The sequence below is a fragment of the Agelaius tricolor genome, unplaced genomic scaffold (assembly GCF_023055355.1).
Source record: "Agelaius tricolor isolate 1412-34295 unplaced genomic scaffold, bAgeTri1.0.p SCAF_2, whole genome shotgun sequence".
Lineage (NCBI taxonomy): Eukaryota > Metazoa > Chordata > Aves > Passeriformes > Icteridae > Agelaius > Agelaius tricolor.
Genome location: NW_027269262.1, coordinates 43,637,196 through 43,649,268, shown reverse-complemented (window position 1 = coordinate 43,649,268; position 12,073 = coordinate 43,637,196). Strand labels below are relative to the sequence as shown.

Sequence of the window (12,073 nt, the reverse complement as noted above, 5' to 3'; positions counted from 1 at the left end):
AAATATTCTTTTTTGTATTCTTACAAATATTGACTACAAACTTAATTAGTGAGTAGCTGAAGTAGTCTAAGCTGCATTTCTCATGAACAAAAATATGTTCCAGAGAATAGGCATTTCAGTAGATTCATTCTCAAAAGTCAAGATCAAGGGATTATAGAGGAGAACAAAATAAGAAATGGATGTACATCACTACAGTTAAGGGAAAAAGAAAGCAGACTTCTTTTAAAGGTTGACTAAACACAAGAAGATACACTTACAGTGTCTACACTTACAGAGTATTATGGTGAGAAATAATTGCACTAATTTATTGGAAGTAAAGTTTAAAATTAACATTGTGGAAAACATTCCTGCTAGTGGTACTGCCATTTTTAAAGCTTTTTAAAACTAGTTCTAGGAAAGAACCATACTGTGCATACTGGAGAATGCAACTATTACCTTGTGGTCTAATCTTCAACTGCCTGCCTGACAGGTTCTATACTCAAAAGATATTAACTAATCTAATAACCAGAATTTTATTCCATCAGAAATACAAACTTAATAATGAAATTCTATTACTGCATCAATACTGCTATATTTCAATATCATGCTGTCTATTATATGGAGATATCAGTGAAACAAGCTTAATTACGTAGCTCTTGATGGCTTAGGATTAGCTCCACTCACCCTTTCAGTATTAATTCTTTTTCTTTCTTTATCTGGGAGGTATTCAAATGTTAGCTCCACACACTGAAGTTGTGGCTAACCAGAAACCTTTCATTAAGCTAAATAAAGACTACTAACAGCAAAATTTTATTAGTGCTAGGCAATAGTCACAAGGCTCTTGAGAAACAAGAACCTTCTGTTGGCCAAACATTTTTAAACACCTCTATCAACACACCACCATCATTTAGAGAATGCTGTAGCATTTTGTAGCCATCCTGAAAGAGAAGATATATGAACTCTAAAAAAGAGTCCTCCTTCCTAAAAAAGGAAGGGGATGAAAAAAGATAACCAACCAAAGAAGTTAAACATCCCAGGAATTATCCTAAATTGATTTTGAATTGCATAAGTCCAGTATAAGATCAGCATGTTTTGAAATGAACCTGAAATTCTATATGTCTGGTTTGTGTGTGCAGATGGGCTCAACTAAAACTGCTTCTAGACATAAAAGATACAAGGATGGTTGTTCTTCATTTCCAAAATGAAACTATAACTGTATAAGGTTTAAGAGGTAATAGTTTTTATTACACCTCTAATTTAAACATTTTTCAAGTGTTTCTGTTACCAAAATGAAAATATTATCATAGGTTCTTATACAGCAGTGTGAAAAGAACAACTAAAACCAGAAAATATTTTGTTTCAGAAAATTGGCATTTGAAAACATTGAGACAAACTAACCTACAGCATTTGCAGACAGTATTATCCTGCCCTCTTGCCTATTTCTGAAATTGCCAGGAGTTAGATTAACCACACAAAGACCTGCAGGGCATCTTGCCCCAGACAACACCTCCCACTTTGGTAATTGTTAGTATCAAACTTCCTAATGGTGTATTCCAACTCCTGCATGCAGATCAGTGACAAATATATTGAGAACAGGACTGGTTCTAGAATTGAGCCTGAGGGTCCTGTGGTCCCATTCACCACAACACTTCAAGCCCTGCCCTTCAGCCAGTTCATCAAACAAGCACATCTTGAACCTACTGAATAATTTTTTTCTGGGAGGACAGAACCAAAAGCCTTACTAAAGTACAGGAAAAATGCATCCAGCACATTTCCTTCATCCACTGGGCAGGTGGACTTTACTATAGAAGAGTATCAAATTAGGTAAACAGGAGTTTCCCTTTGTGAACCTGTGTTGACTGTGTCTGATGACTGCATTATCCTTTAAATGCCTTTAAGTAGTACGTAATATAAACTTTTTTATATTTTTTTCAGGAACTGAGGTTTGAATAACTGGTCTGTAGATTCCTAGACCGTCCTTCATGCCATTTTTGTAAACTGGAATAGCACTGTCTGGCTTCCAGTCAGCAAGGGCCTGCCCAGACTCCCATGACCTTTGGTAGATAATTAAGAGGGGACCTGCCATAGCACCCACTAGCTCCTTTTATGGTTTGATTTACTTAAACTTGGGGACATACTACAATTCTAGAAAAATCAAAACAAACACTAAAGGAAAACCAAAAATTTATTTATCCAAAACCCCTTAAAGGTGTTATTGCAGAAGGCCCCTATCAGAGGGGCCACTACCAAACAAGGAGATAGTACAGTCTTGATAAATAAAACTTTCTAGAGAAAAAACAGGCAATCATCAACTTCCACTATGCTATAAGAATATTCACCTACATAAACATGGGATTGAAAAAACATGGTCTGTTTCCAAGAAAAGGATTTGTGGGTTTCAGTGAATTACAAATAAAAAGTACGAGACCATTGCAAAAAGTACCATGCAGTAGTTCGTAGGGAGTATGACTTGCAGACACTTGGGTAATTGTTATATTTCAGTATATGCTACTAAACTCTCAGCTGAAATAGTGCCTAGCTTTGGACACCGAGCTTCAAGAAATATCTGAAAAACTAGGAGAAAACAGAAGTAGACCAACAACAATAACAATAATCTCCTTCCTAGAAAATGCAGTGCATGAAGAAAGTTTGAACAGGCTGAGGTTGTGAAAATAGAAGAGAATAACAGAAAAGAGTACATATGACAAATGTGACTGCAGCCTTCAAATACAAAATGGGTAACCATAAAGACTAATGGAAAGTTTTTCTTCATTTCCACATCAGGCTGAAGGATGAAGACAGGATATTTTGACTAATGGAAGAAAAATTTCCTAATGATAAGCATCAGAAAAGACTCTAGCCGTAAAAAAATGTTTTATTAATAGTGGATCGGGGTCTGGCTGGAGAAACAGAACACATCAGTCTTCCAGTCTACACTTCTGAACTTCTTATTGCTCACAAAAAGAGTTGAATAAACGTTAACAGCAAGTCTAAAACGCAGAGATCCTAACACTGTGAAGATGCCATGGGTGAAGTGCTGTCATTTCTCCAGCTATGGCTTAGCCCACATCTGCAGTCAGTGTTGTACAGCCCTCCTCATATGGCTGGGGAGCAGGAAACCAGAGGGGCTGGGGCACTGAATTGTTACAGGCAGAAGTACTACTAAGGTGCTTTCTGGAGCGGGAATTCTGTCCTCTCTTCACCCACACAGGAACATCTAAGTTCTGGTGCCATTAAATGACAATAATTGACCTTATTCCCTGACCTAGTAAATGCTCTGGCCTTTTCTAGCTCCTACATTTACAACAGTCATTAACTTCTCCTTCAGCATCTTGGGGGTCCAGCAATGCCAGTATCAGATTGCCCTTTTTATTGTTTTTATTGGCTTCACCTGGATCTCACTGACTGTAACCATACCAGTAAACAAAATGGTGCCAGTTTACTCAGTATTCAGGCACTGAAATTCAACAGCTGAATATTACATCTTGCTTAACAGTTTAAAAACTCTTGGAACAACTTTGGTCAACCAGCTTCTTTCCCAAACAACTTGGGCACAGTTTGGGTGTTCCTCTGGGACAAATACCACTCCCAAGAGGGAACTTCAAAACACCCTTTGCAATGAGGAGGCAAGAAGAGCTTAATGGTGAGTGTGTGGGAATGTCATGTCAAGTGGCCTTGGTGTCAGAGAGGAGACTGATAACATTTAATGCACTCCTACAGCTACACCCACTGCCCTGTGAGGCCCCAAGGAGATCACTACCAATGGCAGCTGAAAGAGGAGCTGCTACACTTAGCAAATGTGAATAAATAGTAAAAAATGGTACATTTCATGTTAAAGAATGGAGTTTTCAGGATGAAATAATTACTTTAATTCTCACTGCAGACCCCAGTTCCCACCGCAAAAGGGGGAAAAAGCCAGCGGTTTTTCCGCAACTCTCAAAAGCAACTCTGTCTTGGAATTCTTGACTTGCACAAATGGTGTCTAGATGATGCAATTCCTCCAATCTAAGTAAAAATTATGTCTTTATAGTCATAAGAACATTAAACACCTACAGAAAACAATCAATCCAGCTCACTCAGTGAATTACATAAATTAAAAAAAAAAAAAGAAAGTATGTTTTTAGACACTGAAGGCCTGATTTGAACCAATCGAGCCCAGCATATTCCAGGTGAAACTGACATTTCATGAACATAATTATGCCTTTTACTTTAGGAAATGGTTTAAGCTAAAGGTGAAATGGTAATGTTCACTTCAAGCTTTCTGAGGGTTTTATTATTTAAGTCAAATCCTTTACATCACATAAGGTTTCTTGTGTTGAATTGTAGTACAGCTGTTTACTCAAGTGGCAGCAGCATACCTTGTGATAAATTAAATGGACATTTATCAAAGGTAAGTTGACAGGTTTAAATGTTAAATGTAAGCATGGTAAGACAAGTACAAATAGTTTCTACCTGGAGGTTACATATATAAATCACAGGATAGATATTTTAATTACCTTCTGCACAATAAAGAATGTTTGCTTTCTGAAGTATTGAACAACATTTCCTGAGAGAGGAAGATACAAAATGTCATGCAATATATTTTAAGTAGAGCTTACACATAAATGAAAAATTGAAAATCCTTCCTCCCATACAACATAGGCAAGAAAGAAACAAATACTGTTCATAAATATAAATTTTGGAATCAATACTTAAAGTTAAATGAAAAACTAAAGAGAGTTATGTCAGAGAGGGGCATAAAACATGGATAGAGGGAGGTTTGTCACTTTATTTCATTTTATTCTTAATTCACTGAATTATTATCTAATGACAGAAATTAATAGTTTCCTCAGGTTCTGACATGATTTTGAGAAAGCCTAAAAGCTGAAGTCATAACAATAATCAGTGGTAAACTCAAAGAAAATGCATCTCTGGTGGGAAAAAATAGTTTTAGACATATATATACACACACATACATATAATAGTTACATAAAAATTTCTTTTGTTTCTTAAGCCCTTCTAGTCTTCCTACCTTACTAACAGAAATATTTAAGGTAAAAAGCTGGAAAACAAGAACAAGCTGCAAACCCACAGGAGCACAAACCTAAGTGCCTTCTTATCAACCCTTCACCTTTCAAACCACTGAAGCATTTGGACATTTAAAATACTAATAAAATCTGAAATGCTTTACTCACAGTTAAAACCAGGTTCAATAGTTTTTGCAGCTTCAAGACTGTTTATTGTAATCTGAAAGATGATGTGCAGCAGCAGAAAGGATAGACTGGTGAAGCACAGAGATTTCAATAATCGTCCTGTATGCCCTAAAAGAGAAAAGATACATGCATATAATAGGTGAACTTCCGAACATTGCTTAAAGATTTTCAGTACAAAACCATAAAAATATCCTGACCAAGGATATTTCTACTAATCAGTTCCACATTAATCATGATTTTTCCCTATGGTCAACATTATAGTAAAAATCACACTTTGATTATAGTTTCTTTGAGTACTCTTTAATCACAAACCACAACGATAGCTATTGCCAGATTTTTCCTTTTATTTTTTTAAAGAAAAAAGTTTTTAAGCCTCCAGAGAGCAATTTTACATAAATAATAACATCACCATCGTGCTTACCAACACGTTACCTGGTACTTAGACGAAACATGAATGATACTTCTACTTTTGAGAACATAAAAGCCTATTAATCTTATTACTCTTTACCAAATTATTACACAGCAGAGGGCATAAGACACAAACCTCAGTCTGGCACAGGAGTATAGACATACTTCCAATGAATGCTTTGCTTTGTGCCAACTGCCCTCTTCCTTCAGAAGTTTTGAACTTAATTTTCAGTATACACTAAAGAACCCTGTGCCAGACACATTTGGTCATATTTCCTCTGTGATTTACTGGATGTCTATTCAAAAGCCAACAGAAAATGTTTGATGAAGATTTAGAAATGCCTTATAAATCCTCTAGGAAACACTTGGCTTAATCACAGGCAGCCAAAATTGCAAGGTATGAATAAATAAAGTAAACCATCAGTATTTCAGGAAATATGCATCTTCAAGAGAAAATTGAATTGCTGATAAAAGACAACATTAAATATCACCCTACCTGACCTATCTGCAGTAACGGTTCTACTTCCAAAGCTTTTTAAACCTAGATTTTACACTACCTGCTTCATGCATTTGAGGTTAATTTTTTAGTTTATAAATTAAAAAACAGCACTACTGAAATTCTTATCCAAGGCTGTAAATAAAGCCAAGGCTATGGAGGGCAGAACTAGTAGAATATACCTAGGAAATGCTCACTCTACATGCAGCCTGTTTTGTTCATACTTATTCTGCAAGAGATTGTTTTGAGCAACCACTAGAAAGAAGATGATCATCCACATTCTGCATCTAGCCAATAAACCAGATTTTAATTTTAGTTTTTTTAATAGTTCAAGCATAGGTCATCAATGGCCTAAACAGTTGTTTATAAAGCAAAGAATAAGTCTATTACTTTCTAGAATTATTGAATCATGCTTATCTATCTCCCTCCATCAGACTCCAAATTTTTGCCATAACGCTATCCTGAATGCAGATTTTGAATGCCAAATCTCTGTAATAACCTTCCCTGTTCTTTTTAAAAATATAATAAATAATTTTTACAAAAATAATTAAAATGGTTCAAATGAGCCCATGTATGAATTTTCTGTAATCCAAAAAGGAAGATACATTTGGTAGATACACGCTTTGTATGATCTATTCAATTTTGTCACCAGAGCTCACACAGAAAGGAGACAACCCGGGTGCCACAGCATTACATCGAAAAGACTGGCTATTAAAATCTTTGGACCACTATTTGTTGTTCTTCTGCAGAAGTTGGCCTGCTGTCCTGTCTTAGGACAACAACTTCTAAGCACTAGAAAAGCAGAAACAAAATAGGTAATATTATCAAAAGTTTTAGAAGAACAAACATATGACAAGCTACATATTATTAAACAATGTTTGATATGATATCACATGTAAAGTAGTCCAAGGACTGCTGTATTTTACAATTCTCTTGCAAGCTTCAATATTTGATGCTTCTCTTCTTCATTACCAGATCCCAGGCTCAAGAACCACACCCTCAGAATACAACAAAATATAACTAAAAAAAAACTGTCTCAAAGCTGGAGAAAGACAGTTTGACAGTACAAATTTTGTGGACTTTAAAAGTGTTTCCAAATGTACAGATTTCAAAGACAGTCTGGTGATTTATGAAGCTCTAAGTGACAAACTCTTCTCAGTGCTTGGGAGTTAATAGATATCAAGCAACAGATTTTTCATTTGGAAGTGGATTTGATATTTGGTAGAATGGTCTGAGTCAGTATCCAAAAGTGAAAAAATTCAATACAATTAGTCAATGTGCATTCAATTCCCAAACTTTCAGGTCTATTTTTTAGTATTTCTCTATCACTCCAAAATATATCTCAGTTTTAGACTTCGCTTCTTACAAGTTTGAAAACAAACATCTTTGAATTTAAATTGAGCAAATAATTTCTTTTAAAAAAACCTCTTTTACAGCTGTCATCTTTTTAAGAATTGCAGAAAACCCAAAAATATATTTCTTCAAATGCTGAAATGTTGAAAAAAGATTTCCTTCTGCACAAAGCTAGGAAAAAATATAAAGGACTATTAACACTCAGGACAATAAATAGTCTCTCGATGTACTGGTAAACATGGCAAGATAAACATACATCTGGAAGGCAGGAAAGTATGTTCAGAGCAGGTTATGGTATTCCTCAAGGGCTACTCCCTTCATGGCCATCAGTGGGACAGGACCACCATCATATTCTACTGAGCAGGAGCACTTTGCTTGCACCACATTCATCTGTGCCAGCAGAAACTAGAAACTGGAAACTAGAAGTATTTGGAGAAAAGTAAGAAATATTATGACCTGGATTTCAAAAGTTTGGAGCAACATCAACAACTTGGGAGAAATGGGAGTGCTAAAATAAGTGAATTACTGAATACGTAATTTATGTTAAGGAAGAAGAAGTGACAGATTTGGAAAAGGGATGAGTTTCAATTCATAGTGGGGTTTGGGTAAACCCACTTAACTATGTTTTGACTTACATTTTTCTCTTTCTACTGGAAACTTGGTTCTAAATGGCACAAAGGAAAAATTAAGCATATGTGTAGAGAACTGAGATGGTGAGAAAAGAGACAGCTGAAATAAAATGGCGCTTCTTACAATGAGGAAGGAAAGATTTTTTTTCCATCCTTGGATTTTTTTTAATTCTAATTCACTCACAATTTTACAATTCCTTTGCTAAAACATACCTCAACTTCTCAGTTGCCCTAATATAAAAGTCCTTGGGGACGTGAATAGAAGCTGAACAACCCATAGAGAAGGAGATATATATTGTTCAGAAAGATGTGTGGAGGGAACAGATTTGCAAGAGAGCTTCGCCCCAGCCGATACCAGAATTCACAATATCAATTCCTTCATTTCTAAATGTATAGGCTTCTGTATGTCCAACAAGACTAAGAAAAAATCTCATGGCAAAACACCTCTGTTTGGAACTTGAGCACTGGGTTCTGATTTCACTCCAACAACTTCTGAAAACTACGGAGGATAGAAAGGAGAGAGAACATTTGTCTCAGAACTGGGCTGAAGGACTGAGAAAAGTGGGCTTGCTTTCAGGTGTAACTGCAGGTGTCATTTCTAATGGCACCCAGTGGGAACAAAACCTGGCATGTAGCTCTAGAAATGTACCCCAGCATGTCTCAAAGCTCCTGGCAAAGGGCTTTCTTCCCTCTAAACAAGCCTGCAGGAAGCCAGACAGGATGTGAAGGCTTCATTACCCTCTTTCTCTTCAGCCCAGATGCAACATTAAACAGGACTCAAGAGGGCCAAAAGCATTTCACACGTGGAAGAGGAATCAATTTCTTATTTTTCAAAAGGTAATCCAGCCAAGAGCTGGATTAGTAATGGCATGTCCCCCCCCAGCCACAGGCATGTAACCTCAGTACAACTATTTGAATGTGTTCTAATTGGACTGCTGCCTCCAAAACACACATGCACATCTTGACACCATGACTGACAAACAATAGGTTGGAGAATGCTACCCACATTGTGTCCAACAACAATGAAAAATTCTTGTACATTCATGTCTAGACCTGGTAGTCCTCTGATCTTTTTTGCTACCCTCTTCCCTAAAACAGCAAGAGTATGTCAGAGTTTTTTTGTACACCTGGAACTTCTTCAGAGCTTCTACCACAAGGATGGGACATGGAATAACTTAATGGCCAATTGTCACTGAGACCTGCCTAAAAATCACATACATTAGCTCTTATATGGCCATGAGCCTTAGGCTATTACAAAGAATATGATATGATTGCTATGATATATGATGGCTACGATATGGTATCACATCATATGGCAGTTGTTCACAAGGTGCATTTTCATTCCACACTGCTGGGTTTTTTTCTCATTCTGATCTATTTATGGGGTATGACAAAGAACATGTTGAATCTTTAAGAAAGTGAATAATACTGCTAACAATTTATCTTGATTTTTTAAATAAACAGTACTATGCATCTCTGTTCAAAGCTGGTAAGTTCAAGGGGTCTGTATCTATTTGAATGCTGTAACATTATCAGAAAAGGGAGACTAGAGGAGGAAAAAAATGGAATTTAAAAATTAATTTAAGACTATGGAATTTAAAAATTAATTTAAGACTATTAAGTTTACTATTTCAGCAGTGTAATTTCATCATCATAATCATACATATTCTGCATAGCTTCACCTAAACGGCAGACGTAAGTGTTTGGGTGTCTTATTTGAACTTTTTGTTACTTTGCACAGGTTTATTTTGGTTTTTTTTAAAGCAACCTTAGTGTTGCATTTTCTGAATTTTGTCCATTTGAGGATATTTCCAACATCTCTTTAGCCATATACATAGTACTCCAAACTGGTATAACACTCTCAATTCTTCTTGAATTGACATTTGGCAATTTTTTTTTGCAGACCACTTTCTATTCAGATCAGAGTAGATGAAATACCAAAGCAAAAGTCATTTTTCATATAATAACCTCTGATAGCACACAGTGAGTGATAAATATTAATGTGCATTTATCTCCTGAACTAGTGACACTTCATCTAATAAAAATACTCTAGTGCAGCCATTCAGGATTTTTTTTTCCATAAACCGCTTCATCAGTAAGTGACAAATTTGAAACTAAAGAGCTCAAACTTCTGCAGCACACACAGATGCAGTCCCAACAAATTTGTTTCAGCTAGAAACTGAAAATCTTAACTTGACTTTCCATCAAGAAACCTAACATCACCTCAGAGACCAGCTGGAACCAGGGTCCAGAGACAAATCTCCTGCTCCATGGTTCCAAATAGGGATCTGTCAACGCCATCTGAACTGTAGACTGGGCAGCTTGGGGTGGGAAATTAGGAAAACATTTAATTCACAATACATGCCTTTTGGAAAAATCTGGATGTTTTGAAGCAATATGATCTGCAAGAAAAAAAAATCAAAACATCATAATTTCCCATATAAAAGAAATCCCACCCTTGGCCAGCTCTGGTTTAAGTGTCTCAAGATACCACAACTACCTTATTGACATAAATGCAAGAAAAGAGTTCTGATTTGAAGCTGGTTTCTGCCAAAGGTCCAGAGGCAATAAAAATACAGTTGATTCCAGACAATCATGAAGGAAAATGTCATCACTAAGTTCGGCATGAACATCAGCCACTTTGTCCTCAAGTGTCAAACATAACTTCCCACACTTAAATTTACACACCAAGAAAAGTTTACAAGAACGAAACAAGCACTGAGATATCCATCCTCCATTTGACAGGAAAACTTTGTAGTTCAGGATGGGCAGTCAGCAACACCAAAGAATGCAGGCCAGTTCCCGTTCCTGAATTCACTGCTACTATTGCACACTACTTGACACTTAATGCAGCAGGACACCTCCTGATGACCATGCAAGATGAGAAAAGGGTTCAATTATGAGTTCTAAATTTAGCTGATATTGCCAGATGACTACAGGGTTACATTTGCAAGGCACAAAGAAATTTAGCCCTGTCCTAGAAAGCACTTAAACAGACACACATCTTTGAGCATGTGGACAGGGACTGAAGGGCTCTGAGTGTTGCATAAAAGGATCAGAAATAAGGCTGAGTGCTTCACTCTTAGGGTATTGATACTTGATGTGACCCAGCCTTAAAGCACACAGCTTGCAAGTCAGTGGAAGCCAAATCCTTTTAGATGCCTCTAATGGTTAATTTTCTCTAGTTCTCCCTACAGGTAGGCACAATCTCATTGTTTTCAACTCCTCGTGCACTTTTGGATGCGAAGACAGACAATGCCTTCCAGTTTCAGGTACTGTAAGAATGATGCTAAATGCCAGTGGCAGTTACATCTGTTATAAAACAATGTTTCCCAGATGTAAAATATCCATTGTATTCCTTCAAGCACAATGAAGCTGTGCTTAGAGCTTTGGCCTCTTGAGTGCTGAAGCAATGGGATAAAGCAATCAACAATGGATAAAGGAAGGCAATTTTTTGGCAGGACTATTCTAAGAATAAAATTTAATAATGGTGTGCCTTGTACACTGCGCAATTATATTGTGCAATGTCAAGTCATTGATCCACCAAGCAAAGTATCTGCATATCAGCTCCTATTTGTGAAGCCTTGCATGAACACCTTAAGTAGACTCAAAAAAGATAATGCTTAAATCATCCTGAAGCTGCCAGGAATTATTTGAATGGTTTAAAAAGTGCTACTCAAAGTGCTGCCATCCTTCCACTGCACAGTTAGCAGTACATCTATATTTAGCTTAATAGAAAATGCATTAATATTTCCCTTCCCCCCAAAGAGTATCTTATATTTTAACATCATCTTCCACCTAGAGGATGTCAACTTACCAAAGCCTTAAAAGTGGGCAGACATCAGCACTGCAAAAATATAAACCCACTTGGTTTACTCACTGGATTTCCAGCAGCAAGACAAAAATATCAAGCAACTAATGCCATTGTCTAATCTATAGCTATCCAGACCCAAACCTCAAAATGTGTATCCACAAACAATAGCTTGAGACTTCATGCATTTTAGCTATGTTTAAAT

At 36.6% G+C, this 12,073-nt stretch overlaps 1 protein-coding gene across 1 annotated transcript in view; it reads right to left on the bottom strand.

The window, feature by feature from the left end:
• Positions 1-12,073, bottom strand: part of PIEZO2 (piezo type mechanosensitive ion channel component 2) — a 286,729-nt gene that overhangs the window by 180,014 nt on the left and 94,642 nt on the right. The window contains exon 3 of the mRNA XM_071456986.1: positions 5,154-5,279. Within this exon, the coding sequence (XP_071313087.1) occupies positions 5,154-5,279 (126 nt within the window). The remainder of the gene's footprint in view (positions 1-5,153; positions 5,280-12,073) is intronic.